Source organism: Salmo trutta, chromosome 40 (genome assembly GCF_901001165.1).
Source record: "Salmo trutta chromosome 40, fSalTru1.1, whole genome shotgun sequence".
In the NCBI taxonomy this organism is placed as follows: Eukaryota; Metazoa; Chordata; class Actinopteri; order Salmoniformes; family Salmonidae; genus Salmo; species Salmo trutta.
Genome location: NC_042996.1, coordinates 197752 through 220000, shown reverse-complemented (window position 1 = coordinate 220000; position 22249 = coordinate 197752). Strand labels below are relative to the sequence as shown.

The following is a 22249-nucleotide window of genomic DNA, read 5'->3' as shown; positions in this document are numbered from 1 at the left end:
GAGATGGGAGTAGGGGAGGGGTGACACAGGGTCAGGAAGCTAAAGGAGATGGAAGTAGGGGAGGGGTGACACAGGGTCAGGAAGCTAAAGGAGATGGGAGTAGGGGAGGGGTGACACAGGGTCAGGAAGCTAAAGGAGATGGGAGTAGGGGAGGGGTGACACAGGGTCAGGAAGCTAAAGGAGATGGGAGTAGGGGAGGGGTGACACCGGGTCAGGAAGCTAAAGGAGATGGGAGTAGGGGAGGGGTGACACAGGGTCAGGAAGCTAAAGGAGATGGGAGTAGGGGAGGGGTGACACAGGGTCAGGAAGCTAAAGGAGATGGAAGTAGGGGAGGGGTGACACAGGGTCAGGAAGCTAAAGGAGATGGGAGTAGGGGAGGGGTGACACAGGGTCAGGAAGCTAAAGGAGATGGGAGTAGGGGAGGGGTGACACCGGGTCAGGAAGCTAAAGGAGATGGAAGTAGGGGAGGGGTGACACAGGGTCAGGAAGCTAAAGGAGATGGGAGTAGGGGAGGGGTGACACAGGGTCAGGTGGTGTAGGGGTCATTATGTAATATTTACTGTAGGGTGGGAGAGGGGCGGCTCCTAATGTCTCATGAAATGATGGGACTCAGTGAAATCCTGGAGTCACAGCCATTCTGGGTCTATGTTTGGTAACAGATGAGTGAGCTGACCTGGGCTGGCTGTGTGTGTGTGTGTGTGTGTGTGTGTGTGTGTGTGTGTGTGTGTGTGTGTGTGTGTGTGTGTGTGTGTGTGTGTGTGTGTGTGTGTGTGTGTGTGTGTGTGTGTGTGTGTGTGTGTGTGTGTGTGTGGGAGAAGTGTGTGTGTGAGTAAACTTCCTCCAAGACAGGAACGGGTTTTCACTACCTTCACTTGTCAGCTTAAGGACAAACCCAGAAGGCCCAGGGAGCAAGAGCACTTTTTGGGATGGGGGTTCCCTTCAGTGTTTCCCTTATCCAACTGTTATAGGGAATTTGTTCTGGGGATTTTCCACTGGTGAGAACCTGGTAGTTTAGATTTGTATCTTATTTCCATGAGCCTCAGAGAGAGTATGATTAAAGCAGAATCAGTCCAGCAGGTCTAAAATAAGACTATCTGGGTTTCAGAATGACAGAGATCAGAAGTGAAGAGAAGGATTTCCCTTGTTCCCTACCATGTGGTGTGTGTGTGTGTGTGTGTGTGTGTGTGTGTGTGTGTGTGTGTGTGTGTGTGTGTGTGTGTGTGTGTGTGTGTGTGTGTGTGTGTGTGTGTACCTCTGGACCATGGTAGGGCCTGCCGTTGACGATCTCTGGTGAGGCGTACAGAGGGCTGCCACAGAACGTCTGAAGGAGCTCGTCTTTGTGGTAAAGGTTGGACAGACCAAAGTCAGCAATCTGGAGGAGAGAAGAGCATGACAATCAACGTTAAATTACCCTTGGATAAGACTCGCAGATCCCTGACTGCACCTGTAAAGAGACTGTCCCTATCCCTAAGATGCTGTGTTGAAGTACAGCATATGAAAGACAAGAGATTGACATCTCTACGAAGTCAAAGATCTTACCTTGATATTACAGTTTTCATCCAGCAGCACGTTTTCCAGTTTTAAATCCCTGTGCACCACTCCGTTCTACAAAGACAAAACAGGACAAGTCTAATTAAACTGTGACCCATTTACACACACACACGCCCGCGTACACACACACATGCACACCTTTCTTTTGTCTACCATGTTTGCTGAGCTCATCCGCAATGGTTATTTTCAAGTGGCACAGGTTCTATATAAATCTGGCATGTTTAATTCATCTCAATGACAAAATGTATTCTCATAAACATCTCTCGTGTTGTTGGGTGACACACTAAACAGCTGTTAAACATGTGGGACACAGGATCCACATCTCAAATGCCACCCTACATAGTGCACTATTTTGGGCCAGATGAGTGCAGTAGTCAGTGCAGCATGTAGGGATCAGGGTGCCATTTGGAGTTCAGCCAGTGACAGGAAGTGTGGTCATGGTTCAACATGAACCGGAGGAACCACATGAACAGTTTGACCATGCACTGTGTGTTGATAATTCACTTAACCATGGAAGGCAGATGTGTTCCATGTAGGGTCCTGTACTCTCTCTCGCCTTTTCTTTATTTCTCTGTGTCTCTCTGTGTCTCTCTGTGTCTCCCTCCCTCCCTCCCTCCCTGTCTCTCTATCTATAGGGAGGAAGCAGGGGAAGTCTATACTCTGCCACACTTCCTTCAGTCTGTCACTGCAGCTCTGCCCTGTCCTAACCTACTGTATCTCTATGTCCGGCTCCTCCCTCCTCACCATGTCACGGTTGCCCTCGACAACTCCCTCACCAGGATGTCACGGTTGCCCCCGACAACTCCCTCACCAGGATGTCACGGTTGCCCCCGACAACTCCCTCACCAGGATGTCACCAGCAGCTGTAGCCAGCCCTATCTGTCAGTCATTCTCTCCCAGCTGGCATCCTATTCCCTTTATAGTGCACACTTTTTTAACCAGGGCCCATAGTAGTGCACTATATTTGGGATGCACCCTCAGTCTCTCCCAGCTGGGGATATGACATCACTCCTCCAGGACCTACAGTAATGACATCAGTCATAGCCTCCAGCTGTAGGGACTGTGGAGGACATAGGGCCAACCCTCTCTCCATCTCCCAAGGGAACAGCACTCAACCTGGAGGTGGAGAGGGCCTGAGGGAAGGGGAGGGTGGAGGTTGGGGGATGGGCTGCTACATGGGCACAGAAGGGCAATTATGTGTCTTATTGTGTGAGCAAACTGGTCTGCTGTAGGGTACTGTACTCTGGTCTGCTGTAGGGTCCTGTACTCTGGTCTGCTGTAGGGTACTGTACTCTGGTCTGCTGTAGGGTCCTGTACTCTGGTCTGCTGTAGGGTACTGTACTCTGGTCTGCTGTAGGGTACTGTACTCTGGTCTGCTGTAGGGTCCTGTTCTCTGGTCTGCTGTAGGGTACTGTACTCTGGTCTGCTGTAGGGTACTGTACTCTGGTCTGCTGTAGGGTACTGTACTCTGGTCTGCTGTAGGGTCCTGTACTCTGGTCTGCTTTAGGGTCCTGTACTCTGATCTGCTGTAGGGTCCTGTACTCTGGTCTGCTGTAGGGTCCTGTACTCTGGTCTGCTGTAGGGTCCTGTACTCTGGTCTGCTGTAGGGTACTATACTCTGGTCTGCTGTAGGGTCCTGTACTCTGATCTGCTGTAGGGTCCTGTACTCTGGTCTGCTGTAGGGTCCTGTACTCTGGTCTGCTGTAGGGTCCTGTACTCTGGTCTGCTGTAGGGTGCTGTACTCTGGTCTGCTGTAGGGTCCTGTACTCTGGTCTGCTGTAGGGTCCTGTACTCTGGTCTTCTGTAGGGTCCTGTACTCTGGTCTGCTGTAGGGTCCTGTACTCTGGTCTGCTGTAGGGTACCGTACTCTGGTCTGCTGTAGGGTCCTGTACTCTGGTCTGCTGTAGGGTCCTGTACTCTGGTCTGCTGTAGGGTCCTGTACTCTGATCTGCTGTAGGGTCATGTACTCTGGTCTGCTGTAGGGTACTGTACTCTGGTCTGCTGTAGGGTCCTGTACTCTGGTCTGCTGTAGGGTCCTGTACTCTGGTCTGCTGTAGGGTCATGTACTCTGGTCTGCTGTAGGGTCCTGTACTCTGGTCTGCTGTAGAGTCCTGTACTCTGGTCTGCTGTAGAGTCCTGTACTCTGGTCTGCTGTAGGGTCCTGTACTCTGATCTGCTGTAGGGTCATGTACTCTGGTCTGCTGTAGTGTCCTGTACTCTGGTCTGCTGTTGGGTCCTGTACTCTGGTCTGCTGTAGGGTCCTGTACTCTGGTCTGCTGTAGGGTCCTGTACTCTGATCTGCTGTAGGGTCATGTACTCTGGTCTGCTGTAGGGTCCTGTACTCTGGTCTGCTGTAGGGTACTGTACTCTGGTCTGCTGTAGGGTCCTGTACTCTGGTCTGCTGTAGGGTCCTGTACTCTGGTCTGCTGTAGGGTCCTCTGGTCTGCTGTAGGGTACTGTACTCTGGTCTGTTGTAGGGTCCTGTACTCTGGTCTGCTGTAGGGTCCTCTGGTCTGCTGTAGGGTACTGTACTCTGGTCTGCTGTAGGGTCCTGTACTCTGATCTGCTGTAGGGTCCTGTACTCTGGTCTGCTGTAGGGTCCTGTACTCTGGTCTGCTGTAGGGTCCTCTGATCTGCTGTAGGGTACCGTACTCTGGTCTGCTGTAGGGTCCTGTACTCTGGTCTGCTGTAGCGTCCTGTACTCTGGTCTGCTGTAGGGTCCTGTACTCTGGTCTGCTGTAGGGTCCTGTACTCTGATCTGCTGTAGAGTCCTGTACTCTGGTCTGCTGTAGCGTCCTGTACTCTGATCTGCTGTAGGGTCATGTACTCTGGTCTGCTGTAGGGTCCTGTACTCTGGTCTGCTGTAGGGTCCTGTAATCTGATCTGCTGTAGGGTCCTGTACTCTGGTCTGCTGTAGGGTACTGCATTCTGGTCTGCTGTAGGGTCCTGTACTCTGGTCTGCTGTAGGGTACTGTACTCTGGTCTGCTGTAGGGGCCTGTACTCTGGTCTGCTGTAGGGTCATGTACTCTGGTCTGCTGTAGGGTCCTGTACTCTGGTCTGCTGTAGGGTCATGTACTCTGGTCTGCTGTAGGGTACTGTACTCTGGTCTGCTGTAGGGTCCTGTACTCTGGTCTGCTGTAGGGTCCTGTACTCTGGTCTGCTGTAGGGTACTGTACTCTGGTCTGCTGTAGGGTCCTGTACTCTGGTCTGCTGTAGGGTCATGTACTCTGGTCTGCTGTAGGGTCCTGTACTCTGGTCTGCTGTAGGGTCCTGTACTCTGGTCTGCTGTAGGGTACTGTACTCTGGTCTGCTGTAGGGTCCTGTACTCTGGTCTGCTGTAGGGTACTGTACTCTGGTCTGCTGTAGGGTCCTGTACTCTGGTCTGCTGTAGGGTCCTGTACTCTGGTCTGCTGTAGGGTACTGTACTCTGGTCTGCTGTAGGGTCCTGTACTCTGGTCTGCTGTAGGGTCATGTACCCTTTAACTCTGGTCTGCTGTAGGGTCCTGTACTCTGGTCTGCTGTAGGGTCCTGTACTCTGGTCTGCTGTAGGGTCCTGTACTCTGGTCTGCTGTAGAGTCCTGTACTCTGGTCTGCTGTAGGGTCCTGTACTCTGATCTGCTGTAGGGTCATGTACTCTGGTCTGCTGTAGGGTCCTGTACTCTGGTCTGCTGTAGGGTCCTGTACCCTGGTCTGCTGTAGGGGCCTGTACTCTGGTCTGCTGTAGGGTCCTGTACTATGGTCTGCTATAGGGTCCTGTACTCTGGTCTGCTGTAGAGTCCTGTACTCTGGTCTGCTGTAGGGTACTGTACTCTGGTCTGCTGTAGGGTCATGTACTCTGGTCTGCTGTAGGGTCCTGTACTCTGGTCTGCAGTAGGGTCCTGTACTCTGGTCTGCTGTAGGGTCCTGTACTCTGGTCTGCTGTAGGGTCCTGTACTCTGATCTGCTGTAGGGTAATGTACTCTGGTCTGCTGTAGGGTCATGTACTCTGGTCTGCTGTAGGGTCCTGTACTCTGGTCTGCTGTAGGGTCATGTACTCTGGTCTGCTGTAGGGTCCTGTACTCTGGTCTGCTGTAGGGTCCTGTACTCTGGTCTGCTGTAGGGTCCTGTACTCTGGTCTGCTGTAGGGTCATGTACTCTGGTCTGCTGTAGGGTCCTGTACTCTGGTCTGCTGTAGAGTCCTGTACTCTGGTCTGCTGTAGGGTCCTGTACTCTGGTCTGCTGTACGGTCCTGTACTCTGGTCTGCTGTAGGGTCATGTACTCTGGTCTGCTGTAGGGTACTGTACTCTGGTCTGCTGTAGGGTCATGTACTCTGGTCTGCTGTAGGGTCCTGTACTCTGGTCTGCTGTAGGGTCCTGTACTCTGGTCTGCTGTAGGGTCCTGTAGCTACATAGCTCTTCCTTGTAGAAATATCCTTTGGCTTAGGGCACAGACCTAGGATCAGCTTAGCCTTCCACAGGTCCTAGCCTTTACCATACAGAAGAGAGTAAAACAGACTTCAGATCAGCGTATCTCTTACCTTGTGACAGTGGTGCACGGCAGAAACAATCTGCCTGAAGAAGTGTCGTGTCTCTCGCTCGCTCAGCCGCCGTCGCTCGCTGATGTAATCATACAGCTCTCCCTTACTGGCGTATTCCATCACGATCACTATCTTGTCCTTGTTCTCAAACACTGGACACAAGGACATACACAGAGGACAACATCAGGATGGGAGGAGTTTGAAATCAGCAAAGCCATCTCAGGTTGCATCCCAAATAGCCCTCTATTTCCAGATATAGTGAACACTACTTTTGACCAGGGCCCACAGGGTCCACAGTTTCAACAATGGGGCCCTTTGGAGTAAATACAGAACACAGAGAGACATACTGTCGCCAATTTAGCACAACTGGTGATCTTGCTTCTGTGTTTCAACGACGAGGTCACTGATACTGTTCACATTGTTGTGTTTACTGCTGTTAACTGTTAACTGTTTAGAATAGGGACACTGTTCTACCCTGCTATAGTTGAGGAACACTGTGATATCTGAGTCATGTCCTCACTCAGGACAGTTGGTAGAAGTCATGTTGGTAGACCTTCTGGGGAGAACAGTAGGAGGATAGTGGGTGATGGAGTGTGTGTGTGTGTGGGGGGGGGGGGGGGTTCTTCCATCCTGTGTGTGTGTGTGTGTGGGGGGGGTTCTTCCATCCTGTGTGTGTGTGTGTGTGTGTGTGTGTGTGTGTGTGTGTGTGTGTGTGTGTGTGTGTGTGTGTGTGTGTGTGTGTGTGTGTGTGTGTGTGTGTGTGTGTGTGTGTGTGTGTGTGTGTGTGTGTGTGTGTGGGTTCTTCCATCCTGTGTGTGTACGGCTAGTGTCAGTATTATGTAAGATCACTACAAGAGAGAGTGGTCAGCATATCACACACCTCAAACCCTGCAATAGACCTGCATGTCACTCTCACCTCTTCTCCTCTCTCTCTCGCTCTCTCTGTCTCTCTCACTTCTTCTCCTCTCTCTCTCTCTCTCGCTCTCTCTCTCTCACTTCTTCTCCTCTCTCTCTCTCTCGCTCTCTCTGTCTCTCACTTCTTCTCCTCTCTCTCTCTCGCTCTCTCTGTCTCTCACTTCTTCTCCTCTCTCTCTCTCTCGCTCTCTCTGTCTCTCACTTCTTCTCCTCTCTCTCTCTCGCTCTCTCTGTCTCTCACTTCTTCTCCTCTCTCTCTCTCTCGCTCTCTCTGTCTCTCACTTCTTCTCCTCCCTCTCTCTCTCGCTCTCTCTGTCTCTCACTTCTTCTCCTCCCTCTCTCGCTCTCTGTCTCTCTCACTTCTTCTCCTCTCTCTCTCTCGCTCTCTCTGTCTCTCACTTCTTCTCCTCCCTCTCTCGCTCTCTGTCTCTCTCACTTCTTCTCCTCCCTCTCTCGCTCTCTCTGTCTCTCTCACTTCTTCTCCTCTCTCTCTCGCTCTCTCTGTCTCTCTCACTTCTTCTCCTCTCTCTCTCTCTCTCTGTCTCTCACTTCTTCTCCTCTCTCTCACCTCTTTTCCTCTCTCTCGCTCTGTCTCTCTCTGTCTCTATCTCGCTCTCTGTCTCTATCTCTATCTCTCCTTCTGTCTCCCTCTCCCCTCTCTCCTCTCCCAGATCCTGAACTCTTTCCATTGGACCTGACCTGGAGCTAAGCGACAGTAGCCTGTCAGTCGATAGTAGGCTGCCAGAGGACCTGTCTATTCTCCTTCTACACTATATGGCTCTGCACAATAACAACAGCTGACTCAGGTCCAAAGCTCCTGGAAACTCCCCACGGACTGACCACTGTAGACCGTTTATGTGATAAAATAAAGGGTATTTATATTGGTCAGGTGATAACTTTCTTCATCATTTATCATGTTTGTGTTAGACAGTGTTTTGACATCTAAGGAAGGATCTCTACAGTGCTGGTTGTGGGCTGGCTAGCCAGGACTGAACCTGAACTTTCTCTGACTCCTGGACACTTCATCCAGAAAACTACAGGGGGCTGGTTCCACTGTGTGTGTTTGTTTGTTTGTTTGTTTGTGTGTGTGTGTGTGTGTGTGTGTGTGTGTGTGTGTGTGTGTGTGTGTGTGTGTGTGTGTGTGTCTTATTCTGCCCATCTGTATGCGTCTGACTGTCTGGCCTTCAGTCTGTCTGCTAGCTGCGACCTATGGCAGTCATCTCCAGCCACTCCTCAATGTAATTACCTAGCTAGTTCAGTTAATCCGTATTAGATACAGGCTAGTGGACTCAGAGGTGGGCCCTCTCCCCTCTAGTCTAAACATAGAGACTAATGAATGAGACCGGTCAGGCCCAAAAACACTGGGGGTCCAAAGACATCATGTCTCCAACCCTGCCACTCTGAAGGGTGACATAGGCCTGCAGAACTGGATACATCATGTCTCCAACCCTGCCACTATGAAGGGTGACATAGGCCTGCAGAACTGGATACATCATGTCCCCAACCCTGCCACTATGAAGGGTGACATAGGCAGCGGTGTAAAGTACTTCAGTAAAAATACTTTAAAGTAGTATCTGTACTTTACTATTACTATTTTTGACAAGTTTTACAGCACAGCTGGCTGCCCTCACAGAACCTTTGTGGTTTCACAATGAGACACACACCAGCAAGGCAACAAGACACTGACGGCTTTCACACCCAAATACACTCAAATGTTCAAATTATCCAGACAGATGTACTTCAAATACAAATACAAGTCTATGTTATTACATGTGTTGCTATTTGAGTGTTATTTGGGTTTGTTTTGGGTTACACTTGGTCTCTCAGTCGTGTGTGTGTGTGTGTGTGTTCCCTGTTCCTACGTAAGCAGCCAACATCATAGTAAACATCCACAGATGTTGGGCTTGGCGATAGTGGAGACAGAGGGATGAGGAATCTTCAGTGGAATCTCCCCAATGTTCCCTTCTGATTCGCTGTACAGTGCAGTATGTGCAAAGGCAAACAAATGAACGCACTCACTGCTCTCTCTCTCTCTCTCTCTCTCTCTCTCTCTCTCTCCCCATGTCTCTCTCTCTCCATGTCTCCCTCTCTATCTCTCTCTGTCTCGCTCTCTCTCCATGTCTCTCTCTCTCCATGTCTCTCTCTCTATCTCTCTGTCTCTCTCCCTATCTCTCCCTGTCTCTCTCTGTCTCCCTCCCTCCCTCCTTATCTCTCCCTGTCTCTCTCTGTCTCCCTCCCTCCCTATCTCTCCCTGTCTCTCTGTCTCCCTCCCTCCCTCCGTCCGTCTGTCTGTCTGTCTGTCTGTCTGTCTGTCTGTCTGTCTGTCTGTCTGTCTGTCTGTCTGTCTGTCTGTCTGTCTGTCTGTCTGTCTGTCTGTCTGTCTGTCTGTCTGTCTGTCTGTCTGTCTGTCTGTCTGTCTGTCTGTCTGTCTGTCTGTCTGTCTGTCTGTCTGTCTGTCTGTCCGTCCCCATCTCTCTCTTTCTCTCTCTCTCTCTCTCTCTCTCTCTCTCTCTCTCTCAGACCTACCTTCGTAGATGGAGATGATGTGAGGGTGTTTGAGGGAGGACATGATCTCGATCTCTCTGCGGATGTGAACCATGTCCTGATCATCCTTGATCTTCTCCTTCCTGATGGACTTAATGGCCACCTGACAGAAGAGAGAGAGAGAGAACATCACATCATCACACACTGATGGCAGATCACACACAGGTCACACAACAGAAGCGTGATCACTGATTAGAGCGTGACTGCAGATTGCTTCACACACACAGTTATCTGAGTCCACTGTGAACATGTTGTATTGGAGTGACCCTTGTATTTTGACAGGACCTGATGACATTCACAGACGTTTAAATGTTATCGTCTGTCACGGGAGACTAACAGATTATCAATACTGGATCAATACAACAGCTCAGCGTTTAGTAGAACTGTCTCTGGCTTCTCCTCCCCTGGGTCAGTGAGGTCAGAGGGGCAGCATGGTTCAGGTCTCAGGTCTTCAACAGAGTATTATCCTGCCCTGGGTCAGTGAGGTCAGAGGGGCAGCATGGTTCAGGTCTCAGGTCTTCAACAGAGTATTATCCTGCCCTGGGTCAGTGAGGTCAGAGAGGCAGCATGGTTCAGGTCTCAGGTCTTCAACAGAGTATTATCCTGCCCTGGGTCAGTGAGGTCAGAGGGGCAGCATGGTTCAGGTCTCAGGTCTTCAACAGAGTATTATCCTGCCCTGGGTCAGTGAGGTCAGAGGGGCAGCATGGTTCAGGTCTCAGGTCTTCAACAGAGTATTATCCTGCCCTGGGTCAGTGAGGTCAGAGGGGCAGCATGGTTCAGGTCTCAGGTCTTCAACAGAGTATTATCCTGCCCTGGGTCAGTGAGGTCAGAGGGGCAGCATGGTTCAGGTCTCAGGTCTTCAACAGAGTATTATCCTGCCCTGGGTCAGTGAGGTCAGAGGGGCAGCATGGTTCAGGTCTCAGGTCTTCAACAGAGTATTATCCTGCCCTGGGTCAGTGAGGTCAGAGGGGCAGCATGGTTCAGGTCTCAGGTCTTCAACAGAGTATTATCCTGCCCTGGGTCAGTGAGGTCAGAGGGGCAGCATGGTTCAGGTCTCAGGTCTTCAACAGAGTATTATCCTGCCCTGGGTCAGTGAGGTCAGAGGGGCAGCATGGTTCAGGTCTCAGGTCTTCAACAGAGTATTATCCTGCCCTGGGTCAGTGAGGTCAGAGGGGCAGCATGGTTCAGGTCTCAGGTCTTCAACAGAGTAGTATTCTCCATTGGCAGTCTCATGGCTCTCCACAGATACAGCGGCTATAGGAAGAGATGAATTGACAGTAACAGTAATACTGATTCATTGTTTATCTCTGTGGTATATTCTCACTTATGTGTGCTCAATTCCCTTTTGTACTTATGTTTATTGTTTCAGGTCTTGTAAGAGTCGTAAAACTTGTCCAGTCCCCTGCGAGAGGAAAGAAATTCTATTTTACTCTTATGTGCTCATAAACGTTTGATTGTTCTAGGTCTCACAATAAAGCTCATAAGCAGTGTCCCGTCCTCTGGTAGTGGAAAATAACCTGGCTGTGTCTCTAACTGGGCCAAGACCCTCAAGAATATCTCTCTCTCTCAGAGGAGGAGGAGGAGAGGATGGATGGTGAAGTTTTACCACAACCTTGAAGAGAGAAACTAGGTTTATGGAAGGACATGCAGCCAGCCCACTGGAGACAACAGATGCTAAATGAGGTTAGATACAAATACATGTTCCATTTTACACAGCCCAGTGTGTGTGTGTGTGTGTGTGTGTGTGTGTGTGTGTGTGTGTGTGTGTGTGTGTGTGTGTGTGTGTGTGTGTGTGTGTGTGTGTGTGTGTGTGTGTGTGTGTGTGTGTGTGTGTGTGTGTGTGGGGGGGGGGGGGGGGTTAAGGCTTAATAGGCAAAATAGGCAAAATAGAAAGGATTAGGAATACAGGAAGTGGGTTAAGAGTCAGCCGACAGGGACAGGAAGTTCCAGTGAGATGTACTTCCTTATTCCCTGCGTCACTCATGGCACCATATCCTCCATCACTCCTTTTTAGGGAGAAGAGTTTTTATCGCCCTGTTGACAAAACATGTGTCACAAATGGCACCCTATTCCCTATTTAGTGCACTACTTTATACCAGAGCTAGTCAAACGTAGTACACTATATAAGGAATAGGGTGCCATATGGGACGCAGCCAAGTGAAGTGAAATATTCCCCCCTTCTCAGAAGACATAGTGGCAGGCTGGCAGTAGCAGTATCAGAACATTATGCAACACGCCTGATAAGACTCTATTACATCATATGGAATGATATTAGTATTGGTAATGCCCTGTATGTGGTACATTGGATTTCCACTTTCCTAACAAAGTGAGGCTAGGTGGCTACTAAGACGTCTGCCTCTAGACTCAACATTGTTTAAAAACAACGGTGCCTTGGATGTCTACAAATCATGTGTTATGGTTACAAATCATGTGTTATGGTTACAAATCATGTGTTTGTAACGGCTGTCGTAGAGAGGGGACCAAAGCGCAGTGTGTTGAGTGCTCATTATGATATTTATTAACTCAAAAACACTAAAGACAAAATAACAAATGGAAAACAATCAGATCACAGTTCTGTCAGGTACAGAGACTAAACAGAAAATAACTGCCCACAAACACAGGTGGAAAAAACCCTACTTAAATATGATCTCCAGTTAGAGACAACGAGGACCAGCTGCCTCTAATTGGAGATCATCCCCCCCAAAAAAACATAGAAATAGAAACTTAGAACTTAAACAGAAATAGAAAACATAGAAAAACACAAAACACCCCCTGTCACGCCCTGACCTACTCTACCATAGAAAATAATATCTTACTATGGTCAGGACGTGACAGTACCCCCCCCCCAAAGGTGCAGACTCCGAATGCCACTAAACATACACAACAAAAAACAAAAGGGAGGGTAAGGTGGGTAACTCCTATCTATGGCGGCTCTAGTGCAGTCCACATAACCTTTTCCTCCAGCAGAGGAGGCGGATCCGGTTCGGGGCGTAACCCCTGCTCCACCCGTTGATCCCTCTGCTTTAGTACCACCGGACCGTGGATCGTCGTCGAAGGAACCGGACTGCAGGCCGCCGCTGGAGACTCCGGGCTGCAGGCCGCCGCTGGAGACTCCGGGCTGGGGAGCGTCGCTGGAGGCTCCGGACTGGGGAGCGTCGCTGGAGGCTCCGGACTGAGCAGGCGCACTGAAGGCCTAGTGCGTGGAGCCGGGACAGGTGGCACCAGATTGGTGACACGCATTTCAGGGCGAATGCGAGGAGCAGGCACAGGACGTACTGGGCTGTTGAGACGTACTGGAGACCTGGTGTGTATAACCGGTATCACTTGTTCCGGAACTTCCACACACTTCTCAGGACGAGTACGGGGAGCTGACTCAAGTGGCACCAAACTGACGACCCGTTCCTTTGGGAAAAACTTGTGCGTCCTCCACAAACTCAATAACTCTCCCATTTCTCCCTTCTCCAAATTTTCCCTCTTCTCCCGGATTGGCTCTGGTTTGCTCCTCAGCTCCGCCGACTGCTCCATGTGCCCCCCCCCAAAAATGTATTTGGGTTTCTGTAGCCTCTCCTGCCTCCCCGGCAGGCTTCTATATCTGTCCAGTACTTGGCCCCAAGTCCAGTTTACCCCCTCTAGCCTTTCCTCCAGAGACCAGGTATCCATCTCCTCCCGAGCACGCTGCTTGATCCAGTTCTGTAACGGCTGTCGTAGAGAGGGGACCAAAGCGCAGTGTGTTGAGTGCTCATTATGATTTTTATTAACTCAAAAACACTAAAGACAAAATAACAAACGGAAAACGATCAGATCACAATTCTGTCAGGTACAGAGACTAAACATAAAATAACTGCCCACAAACACAGGTGGAAAAAAAACCTACTTAAATATGATCTCCAATTAGAGACGAGTACCAGCTGCCTCTAATTGGAGATCATCCCAAAATAACAACATAGAAATCTAGAACTTAAACATAGAAAACATAGAAAAACACCCCCTGTCACGCCCTGACCTACTCTACCATAGAAAATAATATCTTACTATGGTCAGGACGTGACAGTGTTATGGTTACAAATCATGTATTATGGTTACAAATCATGTGCTATGGTTACTAATCATGTATTATGGTTACAAATCATGTGTTATGGTTACAAATCATGTGTTATGGTTCCAAATCATGTGTTATAGTAACAAATCATGTAATATAGTAACAAATCATGTAATATAGTAACAAATCATGTGTTATGGTTACAAATCATGTAATATAGTAACAAATCATGTGTTATGGTTACAAATCATGTAATATAGTAACAAATCATGTGTTACGGTTACAAATCATGTAATATGGTTACAAATCATGTATTATGGTTACAAATCATGTAATATAGTAACAAATCATGTGTTATGGTTACAAATCATGTAATATAGTAACAAATCATGTGTTATGGTTACAAATCATGTATTTTGGTTACAAATCATGTAATATAGTAACAAATCATGTGTTATGGTTACAAATCATGTATTATGGTTACAAATCATGTGTTATGGTTACAAATCATGTATTATGGCTACAAATCATGTGTTATGGTTACAAATCATGTGTTATGGTTACAAATCATGTATTATGGTTACAAATCATGTAATATAGTAACAAATCATGTGTTATGGTTACAAATCATGTGTTATGGTTACAAATCATGTATTATGGTTACAAATCATGTATTATGGTTACAAATCATGTAATATAGTAACAAATCATGTGTTATGGTTACAAATCATGTATTATGGTTACAAATCCTGTGTTATGGTTACAAATCATGTATTATGGTTACAAATCATGTGTTACAGTTACAAATCATGTATTATGGTTACAAATCATGTGTTATGGTTACAAATCATGTAATATGGTTAAGTGTCCAACTTAAATATTAGTTGTGTTTTTTTTTAAATGGGTTATAGACGGAGCGTAGAATGTGGTTACAGTTGCGTATTATAAGTTATTAAAGGCAATACAGAGAACAGAACTATATTGAATAGGTTCTAAGTCCTTCCTTAACTACAGTCCAAATCTAGTTTACGTCCCAAATGGCACCCTATTCCCTACATAGTGCACTACTTTGGACCAAAGGGTGCCATTTGGGACGCAGTTCTGAACTCATGAATAGTCTATTGTGGTGATAGTGAATGGTGATCCCTGCCTACTGTACAGCTGGGTAGACAGGACGGACACACCCTTACCCCTCCAGCCCTGGGTTATGGATCGTTAGTCACAACCACCGTTTGGGCCATACAACAGCTGGCGACTGGGCTCAGTGGGGAGTGTGTGTGTGTGTGTGTGTGTGTGTGTGTGTGTGTGTGTGTGTGTGTGTGTGTGTGTGTGTGTGTGTGTGTGTGTGTGTGTGTGTGTGTGTGTGTGTGTGTGTGTGTGTGTGTGTGTGTGTGTGTGTGTGTGTGTGCTCTTTAGCCTCGAGCTATAAGAGAAGAAGAAGAGCTGTCGCAGATACAGACCAGGGATTTGTCTGTGGTAGGAACCAGGTGTGTTGGTTTACAGGCAGACTGTTTGATGAAGAAATTAGGGAAAGGGTATACCTTGCATCAGTGCAGTGGAGTGGAAAGGAGGCTCACCATAGCAGGTGCTGCTATTCACAGCATGGTCATTACAGATAATGTTAAACACAGGGTTGATGAGAATGATAAGAGGAGAGATGCTACTGGGGGTTTATTGTGATGTATAACACCAGACTAACCCAGCTGGAGAGATGCTACTGGGGGTTTATTGTGATGTATAACACCAGACTAGCCCAGCTGGAGAGATGCTACTGGGGGTTAATTGTGATGTATACACCAGACTAACCCAGCTGGAGAGATGCTACTTGGGGTTAATTGTGATGTATACACCAGTCTAGCCCAGCTGGAGAGGAGAGATGCTACTGGGGGTTTATTGTGATGTATACACCAGACTAACCAAGCTGGAGAGATGCTACTGGGGGTTTATTGTGATGTATACACCAGACTAACCAAGCTGGAGAGATGCTACTGGGGGTTAATTGTGATGTATACACCAGACTAGCCCAGCTGGAGAGGAGAGATGCTACTGGGGGTTTATTGTGATGTATACACCAGACTAACCCAGCTGGAGAGGAGAGATGCTACTGGGGGTTTATTGTGATGTATAGACCAGACTAACCCAGCTGGAGAGGAGAGATGCTACTGGGGGTTTATTGTGATGTATACACCAGACTAACCCAGCTGGAGAGGAGAGATGCTACTGGGGGGTTTATTGTGAAGTATACACCAGACTAACCCTGCTGGAGAGATGCTACTGGGGGTTTATTGTGATGTATACACCAGACTAACCCTGCTGGAGAGATGCTACTGGGGGTTTATTGTGATGTATACATCAGACTAACCAAGCTGGAGAGATGCTACTGGGGGTTTATTGTGATGTACACACCAGACTAACCAAGCTGGAGAGGAGAGATGCTACTGGGGGTTTAATGTGATGTATACACCAGACTAACCCAGCTGGAGAGGAGAGATGCTACTGGGGGTTTATTGTGATGTATACGCCAGACTAACCCAGCTGGAGAGGAGAGATGCTACTGGGGGGTTATTGTGATGTATACACCAGACTAACCCAGCTGGAGAGATGCTACTGGGGGTTTATTGTGATGTATACACCAGACTAACCCAGCTGGAGAGGAGAGATGCTACTGGGGGTTTATTGTGATGTATACAACAGACTAACCCAGCTGGAGAGGAGAGATGCTACTGGGGGTTTATTGTGATGTATACACCAAACTAGCCCAGCTGGAGAGGAGAGATGCTACTGGGGGTTTATTGTGATGTATACACCAGACTAGCCCAGCTGGAGAGATGCTACTGGGGGGTTTATTGTGATGTATACACCAGACTAACCCAGCTGGAGAGATGCTACTGGGGGTTTATTGTGATGTATACACCAGACTAACCCAGCTGGAGAGATGCTACTGGGGGTTAATTGTGATGTATACATCAGACTAACCAAGCTGGAGAGATGCTACTGGGGGTTAATTGTGATGTATACACCAGACTAGCCCAGCTGGAGAGGAGAGATGCTACTGGGGGTTTATTGTGATGTACACACCAGACTAGCCCAGCTGGAGAGGAGAGATGCTACTGGGGGTTTATTGTGATGTACACACCAGACTAGCCCAGCTGGAGAGGAGAGATGCTACTGGGGGTTTATTGTGATGTATACACCAGACTAACCCAGCTGGAGAGATGCTACTGGGGGTTTATTGTGATGTACACACCAGACTAACCCAGCTGGAGAGATGCTACTGGGGGGTTTATTGTGATGTATACATCAGACTAACCAAGCTGGAGAGATGCTACTGGGGGTTTATTGTGATGTATAGACCAGACTAACCAAGCTGGAGAGATGCTACTGGGGGTTAATTGTGATGTATAGACCAGACTAACCAAGCTGGAGAGATGCTACTGGGGGTTAATTGTGATGTATGCATCAGACTAGCCCAGCTGGAGAGATGCTACTGGGGGGTTTATTGTGATGTATACACCAGACTAACCAAGCTGGAGAGATGCTACTGGGGGTTAATTGTGATGTATACACCAGTCTAGCCCAGCTGGAGAGGAGAGATGCTACTGGGGGTTTATTGTGATGTATACACCAGACTAGCCCAGCTGGAGAGATGCTACTGGGGGGTTTATTGTGATGTATACACCAGACTAACCAAGCTGGAGAGATGCTACTGGGGGTTAATTGTGATGTATACACCAGACTAGCCCAGCTGGAGAGGAGAGATGCTACTGGGGGTTAATTGTGATGTATACACCAGACTAGCCCAGCTGGAGAGGAGAGATGCTACTGGGGGTTTATTGTGATGTACACACCAGACTAGCCCAGCTGGATAGGAGAGATGCTACTGGGGGTTTATTGTGATGTATACACCAGACTAACCCAGCTGGAGAGGAGAGATGCTACTGGGGGGTTTATTGTGATGTATACACCAGACTAACCCAGCTGGAGAGATGCTACTGGGGGTTTATTGTGATGTATACACCAGACTAACCCTGCTGGAGAGATGCTACTGGGGGTTTATTGTGATGTATACATCAGACTAACCAAGCTGGAGAGATGCTACTGGGGGTTTATTGTGATGTACACACCAGACTAACCAAGCTGGAGAGGAGAGATGCTACTGGGGGTTTATTGTGATGTATACACCAGACTAACCCAGCTGGAGAGGAGAGATGCTACTGGGGGTTTATTGTGATGTATACACCAGACTAACCCAGCTGGAGAGATGCTACTGGGGGTTTATTGTGATGTATACACCAGACTAACCCAGCTGGAGAGGAGAGATGCTACTGGGGGTTTATTGTGATGTATACACCAGACTAACCCAGCTGGAGAGGAGAGATGCTACTGGGGGTTTATTGTGATGTATACACCAAACTAGCCCAGCTGGAGAGGAGAGATGCTACTGGGGGTTTATTGTGATGTATACACCAGACTAGCCCAGCTGGAGAGATGCTACTGGGGGGTTTATTGTGATGTATACACCAGACTAACCCAGCTGGAGAGATGCTACTGGGGGGTTTATTGTGATGTATACACCAGACTAACCCAGCTGGAGAGATGCTACTGGGGGTTTATTGTGATGTATACACCAGACTAACCCAGCTGGAGAGATGCTACTGGGGGTTAATTGTGATGTATGCATCAGACTAACCAAGCTGGAAAGATGCTACTGGGGGTTTATTGTGATGTATACACCAGACTAGCCCAGCTGGAGAAGAGAGATGCTACTGGGGGGTTTATTGTGATGTACACACCAGTCTAGCCCAGCTGGAGAGATGCTACTGGGGGTATATTGTGATGTATACACCAGACTAGCCCAGATGGTACACCCCCCCCCCCCTTATCTCTGTCTCTCTCTCTCTCCTTAGACCTGTCTCTGAAATACCTATCTATCCAGAGAAGCTGGCGCAGAACACAGGCACTCAACACACACTTACACACACACACTCACACACACTTACACACCCTGACAGGTCAACATAGAAGTGTTCCCTTCCTGCTGCTTGGCTGACCCTGTCAACCTGCTCCTCTCACTGCCTTGATAACAACATTACCAGACCATTTTACATTTACATTTTAAGTAATTTAGCAGACGCTCTTATCCAGAGCGACTTACAGTAGTGAATGCATACATTTCATACAATTTCATACATTTTTTTTTTTCTGTGCTGGCCCCCCGTGGGAATCGAACCCACAACCCTGGCGTTGCAAACACCATGCTCTACCAACTGAGCTACAGACCAGACCAGGCCAGGCCAGGCCAGGGAAAGCTGCATAATTACATAACATTCAATCTAAAGGCTCTCTCAACCCTCCACCATATGACTGTGTTTTATGTCTCTTTTGGGAAAAAAGGTTCAGGGTGGGAACACAAACGTTCAGTCAGTCAGTCAGTCAGTCAGATTAAACACACACATGTCGACTCAACCGTGTGTATCATGATTGACTGACTCAAAGTCCCACTGAATGCTCTTGTACGGTAGCAGCCAGGAGACTGAATGCTCTTGTACGGTAGCAGCCAGGAAACTGAATGCTCTTGTACGGTAGCAGCCAGGAGACTGAATGCTCTTGTACGGTAGCAGCCAGGAGACTGAATGCTCTTGTACGGTAGAAGCCAGGAGACTGAATGCTCTTGTACGGTAGCAGCCAGGAGACTGAATGCTCTTGTACGGTAGCAGCCAGGAGACTGAATGCTCTTGTACGGTAGCAGCCAGGAGACTGAATGCTCTTGTACGGTAGCAGCCAGGAGACTGAATGCTCTTGCACGGTAGCAGCCAGGAGACTGAATGCTCTTGTACGGTAGCAGCCAGGAGACTGAATGCTCTTGCACGGTAGAAGCCAGGAGACTGAAGACTCTTGTATGGTAGCAGCCAGGAGACTGAAGACTCTTGCACGGTAGCAGCCAGGAGACTGAATGCTCTTGCACGGTAGAAGCCAGGAGACTGAAGACTCCTGCATGGTAGCAGGCAGGAGACTGTACGCTATGCTGGTGGTTTTATAGCAGCTAATCTCAATGAGTCACCGCGGCCTAAAAATCCCCAAACTATTCCATCCAGACTTCTGTTTGTATTGTCTGTGTGAGTGTGTGTTCACTCACTGGCTCATCCTCTCTCTCTGTCTAGTAAGCAGGGTGTCCTGAAACAGGCATGTCTCCAGACCTCTTAGACATGGACAGGGAGGCATTTCTATGCATGACAGAGCCCACACACAGAAGGGTAATGTATAGGAGGCTCTGTGGTCTCTCTCTCTCTCTCTCTCTCTCTGTCTCTCTGTCTCTCTCTCTCTCTGTGTCTCTCTCTCTCTCTCTCTCTCCTGTTCATACAGTTTCAAGTCATTAGGTACCTCATCAATACAGCGACTAAGTGAGAAGCTCTCGCCGTGTATGTATGTATGTATGTATGTATGTATGTATGTATGTATGTATGTATGTATGTATGTATGTATGTATGTATGTATGTATGTATGTATGTATGTATGTATGTATGTATGTATATGTGGGGTTGTGTGTGTGCACCCCACACATAACCTCTCCAAGAGCCTCTGCTTCCTTCACACCTAGGTGTTAGTCCCAATGAGGAAACACACACACCAGACTGTCTACTCTCCTCCTGCATACCTCACACTTGGAAAGTTCTAGTTGCCAAGCCAGGGGGTGACCAGAGGTCAAATAATACCCTCAGTATCGCTCTCTCTCTCTCTGCTCTCCCCCCCCCCCTCCTACTGTCTCTTCACACAGTACAGAGGTTGAATAACCCACTAGACCTATTTTAGTACTAGTCAACAAAATACCTGAAATATCCCTATAATTCATGTCATGGCTACAGGGAAGGTGGTTCAAGGTGGATTATTACATGGATTTGTCAGTGCATGTTCAGTGGGACAAAACTTTCATTTTTACTCATGCATCTCAGCTCATCAAAACTCACAAGTTAAAGTCAACAGAATTAGACAAGAGACTCATTCTTCTGAGGTCTGTTAACACTGAAAACACATGTTATAAATGGAAACTACATTTAGCTACATGGGCCCCAATGTATTTTTAAACTGACCTTTGACTCATCTTGTATAAGCAGTGTGACCTTTGAGGCAATACAACCAATTTTGTCTCCTGAAGCCAAGTGTGTAATTATGGCCATAAAAGCACATTAAATGGGCTCATTGCTGAATTTAAATTGGAAAGCTGAAATCCCACGTGGCATCATCAGGGAATTCAAGGGATTTCTGATTGACACGCCATGCACGTGGGAGTGTTTATGAATATTATAAATGAAACACCAACATATCACTACATTTAGTTGCCAGACGCTGTGTTTTGATGTTCTTACATCACAACCTACATTATAATGGTGTTATTCACTTGTTCTAACACACCAAGTTCCAATTGTCACATTCGTTTAATTGGCCGTTAGTCGTTGTCTAAAACTCACCACTTTGCCGGATTGTCTCTCGATGGCTTTCTTCACTTTGCCGTACGTCCCTTTCCCCAGCGTCTCCAGCAGTTCGTAGCGGTGCTTCAGGTTGTGCTTGTGGTGATGTTTCTTCACGCTAGAGTTCGACCATCTCCCGTCATCCAGGATCGAGACGTCACCAAGGTAGTCGACAGGTAAAGGTCTGTCCCCCCAAATCTGCACATCGCTCTGTCCTACCTCAGTCCCAGCGCTCGACGTGGACACATTGGACACGTTAGATGCCGTGGACACATTGGATAGCCGACGAGATTTTGAAGCAGTTTCCATCAGGATAACTAATAAAGTGTCAATATGATCAAATCCAAGTGGACCTAATGACGGCTATCCGTGCTTTAATGTATGTGTCTTGGAAATACACCTCCAAATATATACAAATATTTGTGTTTTGATGAAAAGTAAATTATTCAATTATTGGAGCAAAATGTCTTATTCCTCAATTGTAAAGACGTTGTTTCCACTGTGCTCCGTTCTCGTCGTTCCCTTATGGTAATCCTATTGATGCTCTAATGGTAGCAAAATGAGGCCAACCGGGCGTTTTGCAATTGTTGGATACAGCTTCGCATTCATTCTCTATCAGAACCATGCGTAATTGCTCTCTCCGATGTTGCGCTTGTCTTGACAGCGACGATCCGCGCCTAGGTCATAGCTGTGGATGCGATGTATTCGAGTGACACACAGAGCTGTTCGGGTTTGTTTCTCATCGACTCTCTTTCATACGCCCTCTCTCCCTTTCGCTGTTTCTTTTTGTCAGAGAGGTGTAAGGAGCTGGAGCCAGTAGCGGCAGGAGGGGGGTGGGGTCTAGACCCATACTGTCCCCTTTCCATGATTGCCTTTTGTGTGTGTTATTAGAAAGAGACATGGGCTAAAAGCAAGTATTGTACACTGCGCTGGCTTTGCCTGTTGAAAGAACACGCAAACTTGGAGCAAAAGACAATTTTAGAAAAATATGAATGTCTTACTAGACATGCTCTTGCTTTGATAAAGGGGTATATTAGTCAATTCTCTGTAGAATTCTCCAGTAAATGTATTCCAACCTTGAGATGAGGAGACCTTGGTTTGTCCTATAGCTCTGTAGCAGGCGATGTGTGTAATTACTTAACATGGTGACACTCTTGAACATGGTGTGCCTATGGGTGCTCAGACTACCTCATGGTAAACCAGGCCCTCCTGTAGT

At 47.9% G+C, this 22249-nt stretch overlaps 1 protein-coding gene across 1 annotated transcript in view; it reads right to left on the bottom strand.

Annotated features, from left to right (window-relative positions):
- LOC115180381 (NUAK family SNF1-like kinase 1) overlaps window positions 1–21952 on the bottom strand; it is a 27865-nt gene extending 5913 nt beyond the window's left edge. Inside the window, exons 1-5 of the mRNA XM_029742431.1 lie at window positions 21034–21952; window positions 9511–9631; window positions 6070–6221; window positions 1540–1605; window positions 1253–1372 (exon numbers count right to left, since the gene is read on the bottom strand). Of these exons, the coding sequence (XP_029598291.1) occupies window positions 1253–1372; window positions 1540–1605; window positions 6070–6221; window positions 9511–9631; window positions 21034–21342 (768 nt within the window). The 5' untranslated portion in view covers window positions 21343–21952. The remainder of the gene's footprint in view (window positions 1–1252; window positions 1373–1539; window positions 1606–6069; window positions 6222–9510; window positions 9632–21033) is intronic.
- Between the last annotated feature and the right edge of the window lie 297 nt (window positions 21953–22249).